Source organism: Ceratosolen solmsi, unplaced genomic scaffold (assembly GCF_000503995.2).
Source record: "Ceratosolen solmsi marchali unplaced genomic scaffold, CerSol_1.0 scaffold47, whole genome shotgun sequence".
Classification (NCBI taxonomy): domain Eukaryota; kingdom Metazoa; phylum Arthropoda; class Insecta; order Hymenoptera; family Agaonidae; genus Ceratosolen; species Ceratosolen solmsi.
This window is the reverse complement of record NW_011948419.1, coordinates 5,618,955-5,643,429: the sequence shown is the minus strand read 5'-3', so window position 1 is coordinate 5,643,429 and position 24,475 is coordinate 5,618,955. Positions and strand designations below refer to the sequence as shown.

At 34.9% G+C, this 24,475-nt stretch overlaps 2 protein-coding genes across 2 annotated transcripts in view; one reads left to right on the top strand and one right to left on the bottom strand.

Moving 5' to 3' along the window:
• The window catches only part of spg (dedicator of cytokinesis spg), a 118,404-nt gene that overhangs the window by 32,571 nt on the left and 61,358 nt on the right, over positions 1-24,475 (top strand). The window lies entirely within an intron of this gene.
• On the bottom strand, positions 1,865-22,996 carry Inx3 (innexin 3). The gene is made up of 5 exons (XM_011497543.1): positions 22,836-22,996; positions 7,060-7,240; positions 4,419-4,843; positions 3,366-3,761; positions 1,865-2,733 (listed from the first exon to the last, which is right to left on the bottom strand). The coding sequence occupies exons 2-5, from the start codon at positions 7,220-7,222 to the stop codon at positions 2,524-2,526; spliced, it is 1,194 nt and encodes a 397-aa protein (XP_011495845.1). The 5' UTR covers positions 7,223-7,240; positions 22,836-22,996; the 3' UTR covers positions 1,865-2,523.

Here is a 24,475-nt window from a genome sequence, read left to right as displayed (position 1 = left end):
TAACGAATTATTTTTCTCTTATTAATTGCTAGTTTGAAAAGATACACAAAATTTATTATTTTTCATTATTTTTCTTATATTTTTTATCTAAATCCAGCGCAATACAGCAGATAATAATTCAGTTTTAATATGGGATTTTTTATACAATTTTCAAGCATTTACAAAATTTTGAAGCTTTTACTAATTCCTTTCTCCTACTTACTGCTACAGCATTATGTAATTTATTAAAAAGAAATACTTTTGATTTAAAATGCATAAGTGCACAGCAATAATCCTAATAAAAAGAGAAAAAGAATGATGGGGGACATTTATTCCCTAATAAAGCATACAATGAAACGAAATATGTATTTTATGTATGGAAAGTTTCTTGGACGGAGATGCACTCTCTTACGTTCGGAAAATAAAAAAAAAATATACTGCCACTGGCTCATTTTTCATTCCGTGTGAATCGCGAAAATTATTCAGAAAGTCTAATATAAAGAACAGGGCGGCGCTGAGCACAATGGCAATAACACGCACAAAAATTATGCGAAAAATCTATATTTCGTTATATTAGTATTATAAAAAAGTTTACATGAATTAAAATTTCAATCGTATTGTAAAGGAGTTTAATTGTTTTTTTTTTTTTGTAGAAGCTTTCTCGTATTACTTATTACAAGTGTTATTCAAAGCTATTAATACAACGAATAATTAATTACGTACAAATGCTTTGTTTTTATAATGCATTCATTGTAATGAATTTATTCTAAATGCCAAATTTTATAAAAGCCAAGATGAATCAAGTTATTTTATGTCTATTATTTTTGTCATTATATATATTAAAAAAGTATAAATGATAATTACTTCTTATTTTATCGTATTTATTATTTATTTATGTATATGATATTAAAATAGTGAATTATATTTTCATAATTACATTTTTTTTTTTAAGTTGTAACTTTAATCTTAAACTTATTATTTTGATTCTCTCATTATTATCAACGTTTGATTCAACTGCAGAAACGATAAAAATAATATTTTAAAAGTTCTTGTTTTCAAATGCACATTAAATGAAATATTTTAACTTTGACGAATAAATAATAGAATGAGAGAAAAAGGATACATGTATGTTATTTTAAGGGAGAGGGAGGAGAAAGAAAGTAATATTGAAAAATTAAATTGACTAACACAGTAATTTTAGCTATTAGAAAATTTATGTTTCGCGCAGCTAATTTGCCAAATTTGATGCCGATAACAAACTGAATCAGGCAGTATGTCAATTAAACATTAAAAAAAAGTGCAGTATATAATAATGTTTGACAATCATATATGTTAGAAACCAACTTATTCGCAATTATAAATTATAGTATAGTATTTTTTATAATTAGCTTTATAATTTTTGAAAAATATTTATGAAATTAATTTATAATTTGTGTTTACAAGTAAATTGTTTTGCGGAATAACATAATATATTAATATCGCAACTAAATAATTACATAATTCATAAATGGCGTGAGTCCAAAATTGTAAAATAAATTAATTAATTGTCGATTTCTCCAATACTTTTACTACACAAAATTCAAGAAAACATTCTGGGCTTAAAAAGCTTAAGGAAAATAAAATTAAACATAACATTACTTTATGCCTACAATAATTAAATATTTGTATGGCCGAATGGAATTTTTTTACACTTTTCTTCCATTAATATAATATCGATAAGATTATCGACTGGCCCTATATAGCATTTTCGTAGGCTCAATTGACGTACTGCCTAACGAAAAAACAAGGAAAAAAAATATAATAAAATACAATAATATAGTAATGTTATATTGTGCAAAAATCGTGCGCTACGGCAGCTCTATTATAACTTTAAAAAATTTTCGTCGTCATCGTCGTCGTCGTGGTCGTCTTTATTGTCATCATTGCAGAAATTTGGTCGTCTGGAGGGTCCAGGAAATTCATTGTAGTCCGTCTAATATCGGCGACAAAGCAGAGAACGCTTTTCCTAACACACACTCACAGCCCAACGCTTTGAAGCTCGTAAACGGTCTCCGCGGCTTCCTTATTTTCCTTTCGTTAATACATAGACTTTACACTGGTGCTTTTCTCATTCGTTTACGTCTTCATTCGGTCCTTTGCCAGTATAAACTCCATGCAATTGAAGTGGTCCTCCGCTCCGCGCAGTACGTCTCACCTTTCTTCCTCTTTAACTTTATACTCGGACGAAAGCTCCTTATTATATTGTTAATGTCAATAGCGGTATACATCGTTTTCAGTGATGGCAAGCGAACGTAAACTCTAATACGAAAGAGCGAGATACGTTTTGGTTCAAGGGAAAGTTCACCTCTTCTGTGCAGAAGAACATCAACGTCCTCAAAGCGAAATAGAGAAAGAGAGAGCTTTGTTTTGTTATATTATCCACCATGCCAGCGCTTTCCCTGTATCTCCTTATTCATTTTTGATGCGAGGGGGAAAACAATCCCCACAATTCATCATATATCACATATATTGTCGAAAGTGCTAGGTGAGGTGCCACCGCCTCTCTTAAATCTCCGTATCCTTAGAGAACTGCTCGATCTCCGGATAAATAGGCGACATCTCGAGGGTGCTGGGGGCCGAAGGTACCGAGACCGGTGAGGTTCCACTGCTAGAGCCCTCCGCGTGTATCAGACGGCAAAGCTCGTCGAGGACTTCATTGAATACCACCATGTTCATGTTTTGACCTAGTAGGTGTAGCAGCAGGAAGTCGCCGACCTTCAAAATCAAACACGTTGAGCATCAACATTTATATTTATCTTACAGTAATTTGTAATGTCGTTAAAAGTTTGGTACGCATATTCTGCAACAACGATTTTTCACTCTAAATAATTAATAAGTCTTAATTTAATAGCAAAACATTTATTCATGTTTTTTTTTATTATTAATTATTCTTTAAACTCAATAACAATTGTATCTGGGAAGAAGTGACGAAATATATACGTCTGATTCAATAATTAAATTAGTCGTTATCTAGCTATATCTTACGATAGATGCCGCTAAAATTTTGAATTTTACGAGCTTAATGAGTTTTTGCAATTAAATGTGAATGCATTTAATGTGACGCATTCAGACATTAAAGCTTCAAATGGACAAATGTATTGCAAACATCATGTGGCATATTAATCATTTATATTAAATATTTGGAGGTGTTCAACTTATTTGAAATAATCGTACTACGCTGCGCGACGCTTTCATGTAATTAATTACTTTTGATACCCAGCAACACGAAAAAATACAAACACGCATTAAAACCGACTTATTTAATAAAATATAATCCATACGTTTTATATTATTATGATTTTTATATATTCAATTTGGTTGGCAATAATGGTAATATGAGCTCTTACCTGAGTTTTTCTGATCAACGTGCTAACGCCTGCTGGGGTGCCGAATTTGAAGCGCTTCTTGAGGATGGTTTCGCGTGTGCTAGGCAATAACACGACAGCCATACTATATAGCAGCGCCAGTCCAGACATTACCGCCAATACGATGAACCAGAACCAGAGGAATATGTAGATCTTCTCGTTGAGGATATTGAGGGCTAACACGCAGAGGGCGTCGTGTTTCTGAATTGTCCCGGAGGCACCGAATTTATGAAACGTACACTTGGTGACGCGCGGGAAGACCTCGATCATCGGATCGGTACGCTGTTCCTGATTCATGTTACTGAACTTGACAACGTCCGAACCGTAAGTGAGGAAAGCGCCGCCAAGAAAAGTGTCGATGAAGAATATATTACCAACCTGAAAATATCACGCAGACGATTAAGGATCTAATTATCAATTTTAATATTATCTGGCGATCCTTTGATCTTTTGTATCTCAAATAGGTATGCCAATTTTTTTAAGCGTTCTAAAATTACGGAAACAAATTGGGTCTCAAGTCATTAATGTTTACGAAATAATTCGTCAATCATTTATTGGCATAATTAACTTTGGCCGATCCGCCAAATTCGAAACGACTCGACTACCAAATTTTTCATTAGCATATAACTTGAATCACGACATCGGCATTCTCGGGAAACATTCTTTCGAAAAAGGCGCCTTTAAAAGACCTGGGCAAGCGTTTAGCAAGTCTTGTACATGCACCACATTGTAACTTAGTATACAAGAGTAAATAACCGGTTGTTGCTCCTCGCAGCCCTATAATTACCAATATCCCATGAGCTGACAGGTGATTATAAGCACAACTTTTAGCTCCAAAATACAGTGGAAACCTCATTCTTTCGCCACTGGGCTATAGAGTTGTGGCTTTTGCTGTTACACTTTTGCCATATATTTAATATAATGTATGTCGTATTAGCTTATAACGGGCGGAAAATTGCAAAACACGTTTTCGCGAGTATGAGAAAGGAACTTGTAAGTGCCGCGGAGCGCAAGAGAACTTAATCGAGAACTTACGACGTTGAAAAAGTTGAGCGCCTCGCAAAAGAAGTAACCGGCTGCGTAGCTGTTGTGCAGGTGCATAGTGTCGAAAATGTACTGGACGAGTCGCTGCATGCGCGCGTGTCGTTCCCCCTTGGAGTCCATCGTTGCGCCCCGCATGCCTTCGGAGATGGTGCGGATCTTACCCTCTTCCCACTGTTTCCACATCCAGTGAGGTACGTAGAAGAGGACACCTTGGAAAAAGAGCATGAACGGTACCCACTGGTAGTACGAGTGGTACCTTTTTTCGCCGTAATCGCCACCGAGTCCGGGGTGCGCTACATGGGTCCCAATTTGCTTGACATTGTTCGCCGGCAGGGTAAACGTATAAGTGATCCAGCAGTACGTGTTTATCACGTGACCTGGTACCGCGCCATCCGAGATACAATTTATGGGATCGCCTGAAACACAGAAAATGCAAAGGCGACTCATTAGTCTCGAACCGCTACTTCCTATATTAATTGACTCGCTACTTTTTGGGACGCGAGCGTCTTTGTTTTAATGACGATCACTTTGTAAATCGGTGAATACTAACACTCACCTACTAATTTGCTACTAATCGCTACGCGCAAAGCAACGCGTATAATATATTGTACAATAAAATTCTACTTTGTATATTTATACTTTGTTTTATATTTCTTTTATTAGTTTTCTGTAGATAGGTAAAAGTGCTGACTGTAAATTGCAACATTTGATGATCGTGATAATGCTGGTCATTCGCTTCCAGGAAATACCAAGTAAGATTATGCAGTAATGCTCCTGAATATACGGGGGCAATATGTAGAGACGATGAAATTTTAGACAAGATTTAAGTGTGATTGTGGGCTCACGCGGACGTACCTCATTAATAATATAAGTGCATGGGTATGTGTACAATTTTATCTAGATAGCTCGTAAAAAACAATGAATTCTACTGATACACATGCGCACGTACGCACGCATTCACGCGCGCGCGCGCACACACACACACACAGAGAGAGAGAGGAATAGTATGAATGATTAGTTTGAATGAATTATGATGTAACACAGTAAAATCGAGTTGACAGAGAGATCTGATATTTCTGCATTAATGGCTTATATAAATATTTTTGCATTAATATACATTTTCATTGTATCGTACCGATAAGGGCATCATTTAAAATATTTGAACTGCTCAGAAACTACCAAGCGTATTATTTTCAATGAATAAAATTACTATATTATGATTTAATGCTAGTCAACTTTCTGACTTGTCAGACTCTATTACAATAACTGCGATAATCGACCGAACAATTTAACTTTATTATCAGTATTATAAAGTCATTAAAAATACTTTTAAAACATACAATACATCATAACAGAAAATGAGAACTGTTATATAAGATTATAAATCTTTTTATTGGTATTTTCATTAAAAAAAAAAGAAAAAGATTCTTTCTATTAAAGTATTCTACTTCGCAATATTATAAATCACATAATTTAATAATATGCTATTTCATTGTGTCTTGTATGCATATACGTTAAAGTGCATACCTTTAGTTTTAATTCCAATTGGTTACGATAAAAGTTCTATTACTACGTTGTACGAGTCAATAGTAGAAAAGTGCAAGAACTTATATTGATTACTAATTCAAACGATATTTGTCTGCAATTGAAGGATTATAAAATTATTAATGACATTTATTCGATATTCAAAAAATGCTCGATGCAACTTGAAAAAGGGCTAGAGCGGAATGAACGAATTTAGTCGTGAGTTGTTCCCTTCGCATATGGAGGAGACATCGACCCAGACTCGACAGACCGGCGACTGTTGCATGCACAGTCAATTCTGTTTCAAGGTGAAACTGACTGCCCCAGTCTGATTGCCTGCCAAGGCCATCGAATATTCGTTCAACCATGACATGAGCAAAAGACGTATAATGTCGAAGGCTATCCATTGGCCGACGATAATTCGTAATCTGTATTTGCATCCGTTTAGTCCGTTTTTTTTTCATAGAGCCCGACGCTTTAAGGCTCGTGGCTGAAATAAGGCAACTAATGATTCCGAGCCGATGGCGCTCCAATACTTACTTGAGCTCTTGAGAACCTTTGTTGCGAATATAAGAAGAGGCTTTTTTTAACCAAAGACTAAATTTTTGAAATTTATGTTATGAAGTTTGGAAGAAAATTTTTGAACATTGTCTTGTACACAGGCAAGTCTATATACCAAGTGTCATCGAGTCTACGTATAATTTTATCATAAATACAATTTATATGTGATTCGAAATCTCAGCTTGCAATGGTATTTACATAAATATATCAAGATTTTTGTCATTTACTAAAATATTTGCTGGTTACTTTAAAAAGCTACACAATTTTTTATAATAAACAATTATGATATGACAGAAAATATACTGTATTGTTAAAATTGAATTTTTATGTGATGTAATGTAATATGAAAAGCCAAAACAATTTAAAAATGACATTAATATTTAATCGGTAATTAATAATATTAAGCATGATTGATAAAATAATGTGTAATATCGATAAAACGTAATAACGGTATTAAGCATTTGAAGCAAATACACATATAAAACGAAGTATAACGATGTGAACGCAAAGAAGAGCGAAAAGAGAAAAAAAATGCCCCAGCGCTTACCTATTAGATTGTTTGCCGTGACTATGATACAACAAGCAAATAGAATAGCGGCGGTAATTCTATAATGCGCCCTGAAGACCATATTATCAATAATGGCCTTGTCAATTAAATACCGCACTTTCACAAAGCCGGCAACGGCGGAGACCAATCCAAATACCGCCATTTTTTACTGCTTTTTATTCTGAAACAAAAATGGCACATGGTATTTTTATATTTATTATTGTATTGTAATAAATTTATAATTTGTGACATTATAATACGATTATATATAAATTGAAATTATTTCAAATTGTGTCGTTGTGTGTAAGCTACAACACCTTGAATATCTAAAGTCATCTGCTTTTTCAATTTTTATTCTGATTCATTCACTCGGACAGACATTCGTAAAGATCAAATGATAGTGGATAAACGAGAAGAATGAGCAAATGCGCATTCCGCAATTCTTACATCAAATTAAGAAATCCACATTTATTAAACGCTCGACTGGTTTTGCCATTGCAAAGGCATTAAATCATCGAGTCAAGGATCAATTTACTATAATTTTAATATCGGTTTTTGCAATCTTTGTAAAATAATAGGATACATTCATGGATTGTCTTATCCTCCTAAAAGATCTTGTTCAATAACTATCAGCCAATCAAAGCTCGATATCTCTCTGCTAATAATTATCGATCACCGTTAATTGTCATATGCAGCTAACTATATATATGCCACTTGACCCTACTTCTACCGTTGCCTGTGAATGTGAATAGGCAAGATAAAATAAAAACTGAGAGGGGCGTCGGTATAACGACAACTCCACGTCCCTGAAAACCGCAGTCGTAAGAACACGTGTCCATGGACTGTTCATGTGAATTGTTGCGCATTCCTTAAAGAGTCGGGGCTAAATGGCCTCGTTGACGAAGCACCGAGAACAATTTTATAATGGGGACAGTATGGGTCCAGTGACTGACTTCCGGCGCGATCGCCGTTCCAGAGCTCCACTGCTCTCACGTTGAGGCCTTTTGTATCGTCGGAGTAGAAAATTCAAGCTACGAGTACATAGCGAGTAATTCAATACACAATTATTTGATCTGCGATTTTCAAGCGAGCATAATTTGAGTCACTTTATGCAAAGCGCGTTTGCTTGACTCTTCAGCGAATACTGTCACTCGCGGGCGGGGAGGGGGGAGGGGGGATAGCCGGCTGGCCGGCAATTAGTTCGTTGAACAGCAACGGTTTAATTTGACATATTCATAAAGTATGTTCTTTAGAGTTTACCTTATGAATGAAATTTTATCACTCTTGGAGTGATTCTATTTACAAAGCCTTTAATACCTGGCATTTTCGTTCCTTAGAGACAACATTGTGCTCCTTACACGGGATAAATTTTTTCACGCGTCATCATAATCATCATTTTTACACGAGATAGAGTCAAGTTTTCTCTCTACTCGGATGACCAAGTTACTTTTCATATTATCTGATGTATATCGTTTGTAATATAATGCTTGTTTTAAATATTGTGTTATAATTATCTACAATGAAGGATCATAAGATGTATTGATATTTCGAGTTAGTTTAACATTGCGGGCGACTCGCCGATTAACTCCAATAAGGACATTATTAATTAAATAAATATAATGAAAAATGATAATCGATTACATAATTTACGATAGTGAAAATTTCTTTCATAATTTTGTTGCTCATATAATTCGTTTAAAGTATTTGATATAACGCGATAAATTACGAAGGCTAATAAAACTTGATTGATACACGTGAAGGTTAATGTGTTTATTTATCTCCGTATAAAATTCTTCTTCATATTGAATTTCTAATAAATATTATAAAAATTCGTCAAAAAAAAGCCTTAACGAAAAATAAAATTTTGCCCATAACTTGAACATTTGTACTCTGCAAAAGTAGTTAAGTTTTACTAAGGATTTACCATTTACAATTTTTCATTATGCCAATTTTCAATAGAATAACTTTTTACTGTTATTTTAATCCTTTTTTTTACTCTTTATAATCGTAAATGTTGTGAAATATTTTCTAAACATGTCTTTTATAAAGAAACAAAGATTGCCTGTTACTAGAGAACAATGACTACCGATTGCAGACTTTATTCAACTCGTCTATTCGCTTCTGTTTTAACATTCGCAACATCCAGAAATGAAGATTTTACATGACAAAGTATTTGAAAGAAACCCTGTGAAAAGTGTAATAGTAGTAATAGGTGAGATATGACAAAAACGCTAAACCGTAGTTTAAACGAAAAACCCTGAAAATACATTTGGTGCCTCGTCTTGTAATTCCATGCGAGCTTCCATCAGCGTATCAAGTTGTAGATTGTTAGTAGTTTATTAACTAGCTAATTGAAAGCAGAGCGAGAGGGCACGCGTGTCTTCGCCTCATTTCTTGGGGTCAGTTGTAAAGTCGCGAGTCAACAGGCGTCATTGGTTACGTCTTCCTACTCCTTACTCGTGTTTCTTTATGTAGGCCTCCTTTCCCTTTAGTTATCCCCAAACTCTTATTAACGCTTGTACGTACTCGAATGTTCTTTTATAGTTCTGTCGCCGTGGTTTTTCCAAGCCGACATGGAATTCAACGCAACTTTACACAGCCATTTGCGGCTTTGGGCTCGTGAAAACGATCTTTTTCTGATATAACGTCTCAAAGCGAAACTTGTTGGAGGAAACAAGGAAATTCTAAAAGTAGTCACGATGTGCTTTTACAAGTAGTTTCGTTAAATATTTAGTACATTTTTATGTATTATAAGTTACATTCGATTATACGGTATACAATGATAATTACTAATGTTAAAAACCGCTTTAATACGCGACGAAACTTTAAATTTTAATCTCCTTGTTTGAGCTTTTTGTCAGACGAATATTACGTCATATACTCACTCCGTAAAACGGACTTCCTAAATATTTTCGTAAAATGCATATTGTACTGTAAGCACTAGTAATAACATAGTTATTGTATCATAATCGTTTTTTAAACATTACGAGTCAATGAATAGAATTTTTTATTATTCATAAGATAACTCAACATTAATTTCGCGCTACTTTACACAAAAATTAATAGTTTCTCGTTAGTTATCAAGCTCATTGTAAAAATGAACTGATTTTACGGGCTGAAAAAAATCGAATTTCATGACCTCAATTTTGATGTTGCTGAGATTGATGATTTGATGAATATTTGCGACCGTAAGCGTTTTTATGTTAATCAACCACCAATAAATGAACTGGTAGTTTTATCGAGAATAATCTAATTATATCTTATACATTTATCATTTATAAATTATAATTTATTGTTACTTGAAAATAAATTTTAATGCGCATCACATCTACGGAAATATTTGAATCCTAATAATATATACGATATATCACTATCGATCACATAAAAAATAATTTTTTTAAATCATCAATTATCATAATGAATACAATGATAAATGTGTAATAATACAGGATAATTTTTTACCATTTTTTAGTTAAAAACTTGAAAGTGTCCTACATACTAGAGGATAAAAAAAAATTGTAATCTCAAAAGCATTTGTTTGAAGTTTTAATAACTGCCTCCAAGCTGATAGAAAAAATTATTATCTGCATCGTTAAAAGTTCATGCGTCTTTTTTTATGAATATAGAACGTGCCCAAGCATACATAAATATTTAAATAACAATCTTCGAATTTTGCTAATGTTAAATTTGTTGTAAAAATAACATGATCATTATTTATTTTGTACATGTTTATATGCGCATATTATTTATTTTTTTAATACTTAGTAAAATCTATAAAGTAATCTATAATATAATAATACATACATATTTATATAAGCTGATATTAACAGCATTTCTAGTATATCGTTTTTAATTCGAAACTTAAATCTATTTGCTAAAGAAAAAATTTAGAGTGCAGATTCTTTCGTGACTGCTCAGAGAAAACAAAAGAACAAAATTAGTTGATGAAATGCAGTATTCCAACCCTAATTCGAAATTATTAAAATACCGTAGTCAATTTATTTCTTTAGCACTCGAATGAATCTTAAATATCATCTGTCCAGTATTTAAAAGTAGCTTATCAATAAATACGCAATTCACAGGAATATCTTCCGACTTTAAAATTCTAAAATCAATAATAAGGATTAGCAAATTTGATCGTCAAAAGCAGGTTACGCACAAAAACGCAAATAGTAGCCGAAAAAGTATTGGATTCGCTCAAGTAAACAATGTAACATCCGTGACGTTTCATGAATAATTCAAACTTCCTTTTATTTGCAATGTCTTTTGGAAAACAAGTGCCCATTTGCTCTGATTATACTACGACGATGAAAAGAACAAGGCGCGGATGCGATAAATTTTACAGTTATGGGACCACAACGAAGACTGAGAGCTTATGTCGGATTTGTTACTTTTAACGTCAATTGACCAATGCCAGAAACATTGCATTTTATTGAATACCCGGAAGAGTTATTTTAGTTGTATTTACAAGAATTATTTATGACATCGTAAAATCTTACTAGAGCAATTACAATCATGGTCGTAGAATTATCATAATTCACAAACACGAATTTATTTATTTAAAATATATATATGCGTACGTGTGTCTTGAATGTGTGTGTGTGTGTGTGGCTGCGCGCCCACGCATCATATACTATGATTTAATTATATATTACATATATATATATATAAATATAAATATATTAATATCTCCTGACTTTACATTAAAAAAAAGAAATATTTATTTGTCTTTCAGTGATATTTTAATATTTTCCTCACCTCGTGTTATTAAACAAAAAATGATAATCTATAGACATGGTAAAGCACAATAGCTACGGTTACATAACACTATTAATAAACTATAAATAAAATATGAAAATTTTCTCTTTAAAATATAACAATTGCGAAATTATTGTATTTCCTTTTATTAGTTTGAAAAATAAAAAACACTCAAGATATTCGTTCGAAATGTAGATAAAAAATAGGTTTGAATAATGTGAGAAAGAGCGGCAAGCTATACGAATTAATTTCAACTGTTCTTCATTGTGAATCATCATCTCGCTGATTCACAAATGATTACGTGCTGCATATACTGTATTATAAATAAGATAAAAATAAAAAGAAAACCCAAGGATTATGCTTTCAATTCATTCCGAAGTGATGTATAATAGATAAAATTTTCATTTCTTGAATTGATTAGTATTGTAACATATTATTCGAACTCATACAGAATTGTATACGTATAGAACATAAAAGTTCGAATAAACCCAGTGTATACGATTTTGTCGTACAAAAACTGAAGCGAATTACTCATACGATGAATAATTCATAATGTTGTGTAACTCTGCAAAATCCATAGTAGGAGTTCCAGGATAAAATACGAGTACGGATTTCTTTGAATTCTAAAAAAATTCTTTCGGGACATGGTGTCCCGTGTTTTACTAGAAATTTATGAAACATATCATGGAACGATCGGTTATTTTAGCGCAACCAATAAAATTTTTAAGAAATGAACTTCATATCACGTGTTGGTGGACAAAAAGGGCGTCGCGCAAAACTTTGTTATCACACAATTAGCCATCCATCCGGTTTTCCCGAAAATCCAGTGTTGCCTAGACATAGTATGTGACCCAAAGAACGTCATTCGTACGCAGACTTTACCTGTCCGACCTCATGACACTTTCTGAGAAATTGAAAATCACGTCGAAACATGCGCGAACCTGAGTGCCGTCAAACTGGTTGTCGTTCGTGAGTCAGAGTGGAAGAATATGGCAGAACGGAAAAAAAAGAGGAACATGAGGACGAAGGTGGTAGTGAGTCGCGGGAGGAGAGTAAGTGTGCATTCCCCGGGCGTGAATCGTGAAATCGACCAAGGTCGCAGGCTCTCCAGGATTTATGGTTGCACGTGGGAAAGGTATTCGTTCGTAGACCGCCGCACCTTTCTCTCAGTTGTTCTTTCAAATTTCTCACTTTAACCGTTTTCCGCGTGCCCCCACCGCTTCGCCTCCGCTAGTGATTTCGGCTCCTTATCCCGGTGCAATTATTGGAATACGGCTCCAGTTATTATTTGCGTTCCATCTTTAAGGAGATCTCGACAATTGCCATCGGTAAACACGTTTGAATGAGGCGAACTCGTTAATTAGAGTACAGAATAAGGAATGCTTGTACAATTGTTTGTCTAAGCATTTGTGTAATTAGCTATGATTTACGCAATGCATGGAAAGAGAGCGTTTTTCCCTCATCATTCGATAGTGTAATCCATTAAAAAAGAACTTTACACTTTTCACCGTCTTGAATTTTAATATTGACATTTTGTATTATTGAAAAAAATTGTCTTATAATGCAGTTAAAAAAAATGGATTTTCTTTTACTTAAAACAAAAATACACTTAACGATCTTAACTATCCGTAAAAATTGATAATTTCAATAACAATTTTTTATAATTGTCATTATATACATTAACATCCGATTCAAATTATTAAAAAAAAATTTTAATTCTTATTGCGTGAAAGTAGAACTCAGCATTTGTTTCATTTTTATGAGAAAATATTAACATTGTAAATTATTTAATTAATTATAATTGTGTTTTTTTTATTTTTATTTGTTTTTTTTTTACCATTTTGTAATTGTATGTAATACTATCATTATAAATATAAAAAAAATATCTCAATATCTTAAAGTCTACAAGTGTAGAAAAAGAAAATCTAGATCATAAATATTTTGCATTATTGATTTGTAAAATGATTGGATATTCTAATACCAATATAATTCATCGACGATCATTTCGCGATAACTTGACCGTTTCTCTCCTAATGCTATCTGTCCAATTTTATGACTGAAGAGATTTTAAAAAGAACTTTACAATAACGATCAATTCTTTATATTATGGAGCCAACAAAATTTACATCGTTCACTACAGTAAACGCAAGCTTATTCGAACTAGACAGCAACACCTGGGGCCAGCAGCCGTTAGACGTAAACGTAATTTTGAGTGTCTCGCATCGCTTTCTATAGCTTGAAAAAAAAAATAGAAAAACCAACATGAAAAACGATCGCAAATAACGATTCTTCACTCGCGCGAGATTAGAAAGTCTCGAAGCTGAACGCGCGCACAAGCTCCTTATCGCCTTTCGCCAAGGCGTCGTTTGCTTACGACGCGATTGCATCAGCTGCCGAGGTGAAGAAGGTGCAAGACAGAGTACGAGAAGCGTGAAGAACACGACTCGACGTTGGAGCGAGCTCCACAATCTGGAAGAGGTTGTACAAATATTTTTAAACGATAAAAATTCGACGTCCTCCTACGAACAGGAGATAAACGCGACTTCGGAGAATATACCCGAGCTCCATATGATTAATTCAAGGATTTTCGTACATGTACCTTTTGCCGGAAGTCGAGTACTGGAGTACGTTGGATTTTCTGTTACAATAGATTTTAATTTAGCTTGTTAATGTAGGAATGCTGTTACGTGTGCATCTTCAACATATTTTTCATAGTAGACAAAATCTGAATTGATTTCAACTAACAATGTATATTTAAAAGAAATACTATATAATAGTAATTTTATTGAACTTTTTCCTTGATTTTTATTACACTTTTATAATAATTTTTATTGGGTATACGAATAGATAGATATAAATTTATTATAATACGACGTAATGTAATGACACACAGAATATTAAAAAACAGTACGGACTAGAAAATTTACGGCCATAAGTATGTAATGTACGTTTATACAGCTATTTAATTCAATGACAAAGAATTGTTGTAAGTTACGAATTGTATGTTGATTTCTAATTGGATGTAATAAGGTTTGCAAATTCAACGTCGGAAACAAGAAAAATTAATAATGGAAATAATGCGAAGCCAATAGACCATTAAAGTTCCGGAATAAGCGATAATAAAATCAACAGCTCATGAAAGATTGTTCATTTGAGCGGAGAATTTCAACTAAATTATCGATAACAAAATTGAGCCTAGTTAATAGAGGATTAACGTAAACAAATGATCAAGCTAAAAAAACAGCACGATCTTATGAATTCGATTCTTTCTCTTTTTGTACTTTACCTTCGATATTATTCTTTACGGATTTATCAAGCCAGTCTTCGAAAGTAAATCGCCGCGATTCACGCGAAAATAACTTGGTGCACAAGTATGATTAGTTCTTAGGCTGGACGTTAAAAAGAAAATGAATCTATTATTAAGTTACGTGACGCAACAATATGGTTATATAATTTTTTTAATGGAAAATTGATGAATTAATGCTTTAATGTTGAACTTTAACGTTGAACTTTTTTTTAACGATTTAGATGAAATTTGACGCGATTATTTTATCATCAGATTTTTACAATTCATATGTCTTAAACATTCTTTGTTAAAGCACGGAAAAAATTATAACTATATAACCGTTATAGTGTGTAGAACAGAATGGAGTTTGTAAATGCACGTGAATGTAAATATTTTATTTTTGGGCAAATCATATTTATGAGCGAATCAATGATATTGTCAATTAATCAGCTGATCGGTAGGCGACAAGACCACTTTTTGTACAGCTAACTCGCAGTCAAAAGCATTTCCATGTATCTCTTAAAATTCATTGCTCATTTCTCTGTTATAAAATCTTCATGATACGGCATCGACGGCGTTCACGAGACAGCTCTTTCACCTTCTACTTAAACATTAAGGGTCCTCGTCTTTTTTCCGATTTAAGCGGCACAACGAAGGAATCGAGTAAGGAAGGGTTTTCGAGCTTTCCCGAGACGCATTATGGAATACCGAAATTTTTTACTTATATTCCGTTGACTCCAGGTTGAGTTAACATGCTCCTATCATAGGAACACGAATAATCAGCCTTTGCTGTTGAGGAACGATACAATAGATCAATAATTCTTCACCATTTCATTATATTATTTGACTTCCATGCATTCACTTTACGCATAAAAAATTCATAAACGATCGGTCACCAAAATACAAAATCATAATAAAAAAAACATAATTCAAAATTATATATACATACAGAATTTTCTTCCCAATATATTTGATAATGAATTATATGTAAATTTATTCATTAAACCTTCTGTCATTTATTTGGAAGCTCATACATTCATTAATATTCATTTTCGTTTATTAAATTACCAATAGCTATTTTTTGCACGTTAAGTAACTGCTAAACTTTTATAATTTGATTAAAAATTTATTTAAAATTTATTGAAAACATGTCTACTAACAAGTAGTTACATAATTTAAGCGGAAATAATAATAATAATAATAATAATAATAATAATGCACTATAAATTGATAAATTGAGCGTAAAGTATTAACATTGTGAAAAGATAAGGAATTAGAATATTTTTTAATTCCAAACAATAGAGCATCGAGCAGAGATTTTAGTCAATGTAACTACACGATCACAAAACACTTTTAATTATAATTAAATACAGAGGAGTTTTTATTCGTACCACGTGATGCGCAATTGTGAAAATGTCAAATGGGTACCACAAAAGGGCCAGCCCTTCATTTGAATAGGAGTGAATACTTATTTTTATAAAAGTCTCTCGCCCCCCTCCCCCTAACCCGTACGTACATGACTCAATAGTCGGAGAGATCAATCGAAGAGGAGCATTTGGACTACGCATCAATGTCCTTGCATCCGTCTACTTTACTTTCGTAATGAGGCAAAATCTTGAAGCCGATTACGCGAGACCACTTTTATCGTTGGCTCGTGTGCTACGTGTTCATGCATATAAACGGAGCCTTTATGAATCCGGGCTTCGAATGCAATGGTGCATGTGGTCAGCCTCGCCTGTGCTTGTGCTTATTTTATTTTATTTATTTTATTTTTTTACTTAATGTTCTTTTCCTGCGAGGTGGGTGCACGTGATGCACGGTAGCCCGGATAGATTGGATTGCGTGAAAAAGCTACTCAACTTTGGCCGGTGGTGCTGACAAGCGAAGATAATCCACGATTTATTTAGCGCTTCGCTAGTTAAAATATCTCCTATGCCGAATAAGGAAATTATTTATTATTTTATCGATGCACAATCGATGTACAGTTATTGTCTTGTACATTCCTTTAGACTTAACTACAAGGTCCTGTACATATTTGCTTAATTTAGCATCTTGTAAAAACTATTGTTGTAGTTAAATATTACATGTTATTTATATAATTACGAAAATACGAATTATTCCAAGTGTTGTAAAAAGTCAACGGGCTTCTTATATTGTAAATATAAGAAGCCTTTCAACACAATTGTAGCGTTTTGCTAACATAAGATTCGGTTGTTGTACCGCCAAATTTTTCAGGACTACAACTTTCGTTATTTTTAATAAAGCTCGCAATTGTATTTAACTACTCTTATAATGTTTTATGGTAATATAAAGCTATAAAAAAAAGCTATTACGTATCTTCATTGCTATAGAGAAATTTTCATAATTAATAGTTTACACGTACTCATTATCATTGATTCGTTTGTAAAAAATTTTTTACCTCAAGAAAGCCGCCCACCACCAATATCGTCACGAATTCTTACATTTACTATAAAAAATATATGTCATTCTGTATTTTTCAATTTTTTTTTTTATTTATTTGTTTTAATCAATAAATGTATAAAAATAGAATTAAAAAAATTCTTTTTGTCCATTAATATACGTTTCAGGTTGCTCGGCAATAACGTATTCAATATTATAAATGGTGTGCCCAACAGAATAAATTACAATACTATTTCTATAGATCGTACTTAACTATCTGCATTTCACATCCTAGTAAAACATTATCAATGATAGTGCAGTGTCTAATTAGCTCTTACGAAAACTTGTTCTCTTCCACCTTCTCCGAGCACAGCAGCATTTGAATAGCTATAATCATATATACCGTCAGAGTTCCTTTCACTCAAAAAACCAGTTTGCATTTTCAAAATGCTGATATATTTAAAAAAAAAAAAAAAAAAAAAAAAAAAATATTTCCCCGTAGCTATGTTGATTAAAAATCTAAAATTCCAAATGAAATACGTATGCTTTATGAAAAAGAAAATATAACATTCATTCGACTAATATTTCTCTTTAATCAGCCGACGAGCTTAACGATACGATTGTAGAACATAAGGCTGTGCAAAAAAATAACGTTTTCGTTTTATAAACTCTCTAGATTATGAAATTGAACATAAATGTTTTATCTTCATAACTTAGTTTTACATTTGCCATTAAATCCGACGCTGAGAAATGAAGATCATCAAATTTTAAAAAGTTGAAATGTATTGTTCAAAGGGATAAAGTTGTAAAACTCGATAGTCTTAAAGTAAAATTATTTGTCTTTCAAATGCACGATAATTAACGTTTTATAATTACAATAATGGAATTCGTAATAAATTGAGAAACGACATTAAAAAGATTCTTGTGACATGCAATAAAATTTTCATATGCAATTTTCTTGACGATGATAAAAATGTACTCGCTATGTAATGTAATAGGTTAAATTTATCTAACTATTCGATATATTATATTGTCAACGACAAAGCGCACTCTTTTTAAACAGGAATGTCACGAGCCGTGTTTTCTTACAATAACATCTCATTTTCCTTACAGCAGGCATGAGCAACGAAAAATCACAAACTCCTGTTATGACTTGTATTGTCATCGTTTATTTTTATTCTAGACGCATAGAGGCTTAAAGTGCGGGCAGCAACGACAATGGCAAAATCTATCACAGGCACTTCTAGAAATAGCAGTACCGTCTCCTCTCGATCGAGTTAGCCGATTGATAACAGAGGAAAAATGATGGCGCCCTTAAAAAAAAAAGAAAAATGACTGGCAGCGATCGCGTTTCCTGTACAATGCCGCGATTATTTAATCGCAACGGATGCGCACGTGATACCCGAGTTACCCACTCATACTCGCGGCCTTCGCCCTGCTTCGCGTTATGCGTTCATTCACATTTTTGTTGACGCGTGCGCCTCCCATATTTTGGATATGGCTTGGCATATTTTTCTTTGTTCGGTATGGGCAAGTGCCGCTTTCGTATCGGTCGATGAATTGTCAAGCGAATGCCCCATGTCGAAAAGTGCATATTCGATTATGAAATCAGGCAGGGCAATTGAGTCTTTAAAGCCGTTGGAATGTTTCCTCGATCAACCGTGCTTCGATAAATTTACGTTTCATCGGAAGGCAACGCTCAACCAACTTCTCGAATGTTATTATTTTCTATCTTTATTTGGCTTTAATGTGATTAAGAAAACCAAGGCATTAAGCCACGGATGCTGAATCTATAATCCGTCATAATGTTAATTGAATTATTAAAAAAACTCGGTTATCGAACGTTTCAACGACCTTTTTAACGAACATTTATTTTCTTGCCGTTGTTAAATTTATTTTTTATCACAAAACGATACTTTTGTGATTTACTCTTATTTTTTTTACTTTTTATTTATTAACTTAATTTTTTTATTTTATTATCTACTTTATTAATTTACTCTAATTTTTATAAATCATCATTGAACATATTTCTATGTTATACTGTATATGTAAAGCAGAAGACGAAGTAAGGTTCTTGATTCTTTTATTATTTGGATTGTATAAAAAATTGAAAATTATATTTAACTTATTTATTTACTAGAAATTACCTAGAAATTAATTTCTAACCATCGAAATGTGAAGAAAAGCATCTTTCGTAGTGCAAAAATTAAATTGGGTGAAATTCAGTCTTGCGCGAGTAAGTAATGTAGCACTTGGTCTAAGCCTTAGCTAACGGTCGTCCTAAGTATCGATGCTTAAGAAACACAAAGGATATTGGGAGCAAAAGAGCAGTAGTGCACGGTAGTCGTAGGGCACGTGTGACCGGCATTACTCCAACCAATACGCGATCGTTGATCTCTTAAGTCAGAGGGGCCCGAGGAAAAAACGGATCCTCCTTCTCCTCCTTCTCCACCATCTCTCGCGTCTCTCTGCCCGTACGGATTCCCTCTCCCACCGGCTCGTAGCGTCGATATGCGCCTCGCCGTGAGAAAACGAGAACGCGCGGAAATTATTAGCTGGATCGACGATCCCTGCCGCTGCTGCTGTTTGGCTGTTTTTTACGGCTGCCGGTCGAAAGCGCGTGGTAAATTCGAAATGGCCGATGCGCAGCCGCCGTTATATGCACTCGACGTTTCGACCGTCTGAATAGCCCACACGTTATGGCGGCGGTGGCGGCGGCGACTCATTCGCCTAAGTGTTGTTTGTACTTTTTGCTCTTGTCTGCCAAGGCGACGGCGGTATTGCTTTCGTTTAACTGACACCGTGCTGCTTCGTGCCCTTCCTTTGCCTTTCCCTTTGCCTGCGATTATTTAAGGATTATGTAGCCCGACGAGTTTCATTTTCGAAATAGAGGCTTTGGCACTTTAGATTCTAATTCACTTTAATTGCATGGATATAATTTTTACGAACTATTCCCGATCCATAATTAACAATGGCAATATTTCCATGGGAACGCGAGTGGTCGCTATTATCACGTATTTAATGATAAAATTTAATTAGTCTTTGCCGTTGGGTTAATTTTCAATTAATGTACAAATTCGAGCTTCGTTAAATATCGTAACAAAAGACTTGTTGGCCCGACAACATAAATGACGATCGAAACTTTCATGGGTAATTCAATTTTTTGGTAAAACGGCCTAGTTATTATTATATATTAAACCTATTGTTATATTTATAACCATTAGAAATTTATTTTCCTTGCTTATAAATAATATTAAAATAATAATGGATACAGTTAAAACAAAGACTGACTCTTCCACCCTTGGCGATTAAATTGTTAGAACGTTAACCTAAATTAAACGATAAAGCCATTATATTTGTGTTTAAATTTAAATAAAAAAAAATTAATTTGTAAAATTAAGGTATAATCCAAAAAATAAATATTTCGCCAAAAAAAAAAGCGCTAATTTTACAAATAAATGTACAATTCATACTGTATGAGAATATTTACAGCCATACAATTATTTCATTGTTAACGTCGATTTAAGAAAAATATTTGTAATAATTAAACTCTGTATAAAGATAATTATTGCCTTTTACGGTTAATGTCATTAAAATATTCTTAAAGATGAACGTATAAAAGTTGTCAAAAACAAATCTAAATTTATTTCATGGAAGCTATTCAAATTTCAACGTTTGTTTACAAGTTGGCGACTAAACTTGGCCGAATTTCTCAAAACAATTCTGCATTGGAAAATAATTGAAGTAAGCCTATGTTAATCATGTCGCGTTTCTTAGTATCGTGAGAATTTGACGCGCAGGCGAAATTTGAATTTTCGGGCGATGAAGTTTCGGTTATCATCACAGGTTACGTTGTAACAGGTGAGAGACGAGACGATTCGTTTGTCATTCAGAAGCTCGCTCGCTGTCTATCTATCTCTCTCTCTCTCTCTCTCTCTCTCCCCTTCGCGCCTCGAGTGCCAGCGTAACGATACGCGTCCTGTTTACAGACTTTCATTGTCTTTACGCGACGAGTGTTAAAATTACGTACCGCATTGTCCGTCCTTATTCCTCAATTGCATTTAAGCATCGGCCCAATGGCAATTTGTTTTCCTGTAGTTGTCCACGCATCTCCGTCCCTACTTTTTCCAACCTCGAGCGAGGAGTGATTTTTATTTTCAAGAAACGAGACACCCCATGTTCTAGATCGCTCGATGAGAATGCATTTCTTGGATTCTTGCGCATTGCCTAGTTTTTGCGGATTACAGTGAAAGTTTAAGTTTGTTAGTTGCTGAAAATGGAGACGTTCATTCGTGTCAACGTTTTGTAGAGTCGAGTGATGTTTTGATAGAAAAGCAACGTGAGTTCATTGCGATCGGTATCGTGAATTTCACACGCGTTAAAGTCTTTTTCCAAATTTTTCTTTTATACGTCCCATCTGCCCTTCGCTAGAGTGAATCGAACATTTTTGGATGCATTTAAAATTTTAATCGTTAAATGACGAAAACTGATTAACGAACACAAAAAAAACAAAAAATAATGAATTCTGAAAAATACATAACGGGAAATAAAAGTAAGAATTGTACGAAGAGGTTTAAAAGTAAGAAAAGATGTCTGAGCGAAAAGCCGATCGCTTTTCACGACTGCCCCTTTACAAAATTCCAACGAACCCCATATTCACAGTCGGCCCGTGTACAACCTGGCGCGCATCTGCTCGTCGCCTCGAAATTCCGTCAATCTATCTATCTCTCTCTCTCTCTCTCTCTCTCTCTCTCTCTCTCGCTCTCTCGCTCCCATGCGCAGGCCGATTGACTTAAAGAAAAGAGAAGAGGGCGAGGAGGCCGCTGTAGCCAGGCCACGGTGGCGTCCAAATAGAGGAAAAAACAAAAAAGGAAGTATACAAACAACAAATTTCTTCACTCGGATATTTGCTGCCGCTGTGAAAAAAACGAGTGCGAAGATGATCGGTGGACTTGGAAAACGGGAGGGAAGAAGGACCCCCGCTGAGGAGGTCCGAAACGTTACATGCAAGCCTCGTTGCCAAACTAATTCCCAGCAGTGAGCATTTTTCCCCGAGAAAACCTGTGGCGGCACTGGTGACTATCCGTACCTCCTGGCATACCGTCTCCAGCCTTAGGTTGCATCACTTTCCGCAATCACTCGGCCGCACAAAGGGACGCGAGCGAACAAACTGGCACGAGGATCTAACCAAAACTAACCTTCAAGGGCGACTGATTGTCCCTAACGACGCGCCAACTAGAATAAAGAAGGAAAATCGAGGAGCGAGCCCCTCGCGCTCTCCTTCGTGACGGTGGTGACGGTCGCTCGAGTCTCGGGCAGGATGGGGGCGTACCTGTTGCTGCTCCCGATGCTTCGGTGGCGGCGATTCTCTTCGTGCGTGGCTTTCCCGTCGTCTCCTCCTCTTCCTCCACGGTCGGCGTGCACACACACCACTGCCAATTATCAACCGCACCAACAATGTTCACGCTCGTGATACGAGACAAAAGAGGATTGGCGAGAGGCGGCGTGATGACCGAGGGGAGAGAACAAGGAGGAGAGAGTGAGAGCAGCGGTTAGGAGGCGTGCGACTAGGAGCGATCGGGGCGCGTGGCGCGCGGAACGGGGCCCGAAGAGCGACTGCCGCCGCTGGCCTCGAAGCTTCGGCGCTGCCGCTGCTCTCGGGCCCCACTCAGCCCCACTTTGCCGGCTCGTCGTCGCCGTCACCGACACCGTCACCGTCACCATCGTCGTCGCCGCTGTCGTCGTCGTCGTCGTCGTCGTCGTCGTCGTCGTCGTCGTCATCATCATCATCATCGTCGGCTTAGAGCCTTGCCCCCTTCTCTTTCCCCCGATTCATTACCGAGCCACATGTAGCCTATGCCGCCGAGACCCCATTACCAACTCGACCTCTTTATTGCTCGTCGGCAGCCCTTGGTGTGCTACATTTGGCGCCCAATTTCCCTTCGTAACTCGTTTTACCTTCTTTTCCTTGTATTTCCTCGCGCGCTCACCCACCGCGACACCAGCGGCTTACATTTCACGGTGCGCTCATTAAATGCTAAGACGTGCATTTGGCGGCCGAGGAAGCTTCTTCCTCCGGTTTCCTGACGCCGTGCTTACTCAAGCCGATTGTCGACCTATTAAGAGAGTCGCTTTTATCGCCTACACAATGATGATAGTCTACTAAGGTTAGGACTTAGAGTTTTAAAAGTCTTTATGTTAAACCATACGCACAATTGTAAGAAAAGAATCGGCAAAATGTTCGAGGCCCTTCTGATTAACATGTTATACGAGTTACGATTCATTGTAAGGGTTTCACGATGAAAGACGCAAATCTGACAGCGAGCATCTCGTGTTTTCAATGGTATCTTTTCAAAAGGATACATTCAAATTTCGACCACGTGTAACCGCATCGTTTCTCTTAATTGCCACGCTGGCTATTGAGGAATTTCGTAAATAAGTGATTTTTCTGGTCAATCGTCTTAAAGCAACTTTAATAATATATAATTTTCTCATTTACTCACAAGACATACCTTTACTTTAAAGAAAAATACTTTTTTCACATCGTGTTATTTTACATTTTTACGACTTTATCATTCTTTATTTACATTTTTACACGCACGATTTCAAACTACTCATATTACCGAAAGCTTTATAATTTATATCTCCGCTCGTTTATTTTACCGAGGATCAATTTTTCTTAAATATAATTGCAGAATTCGATTTTATCGTATTCTGATTATTTATTTGTTATCTATTATAACAACACATTCAATATATATATATATATATATATATATATATATATTATTGAAAAATCAATGTAATATATTTCAAAGTTCTAAATTTAGATCTCGCTCGTTAATTATTCCGGTAAGTTGACTCATAAACTCTTCAAAATATGTTCATATTACGCCTTTTTATACATAAGAATATATTACAAATAAATTACAAACTGTGCTTTGCACACACACACACACACACACACACACA

Excerpts from the sequence above, each read along its gene's own strand:
- Inx3 (XM_011497543.1), bottom strand. The coding sequence starts at position 7,222 with ATGGCGGTATTTGGATTGGTCTCCGCCGTTGCCGGCTTTGTGAAAGTG. Across the intron at positions 3,762-4,418 it reads CGCTCAACTTTTTCAACGTC|GTTGGTAATATATTCTTCAT; the intron begins GTAAGTTCTCGA and ends TGATATTTTCAG. Across the intron at positions 2,734-3,365 it reads CGTTGATCAGAAAAACTCAG|GTCGGCGACTTCCTGCTGCT; the intron begins GTAAGAGCTCAT and ends TTGATTTTGAAG.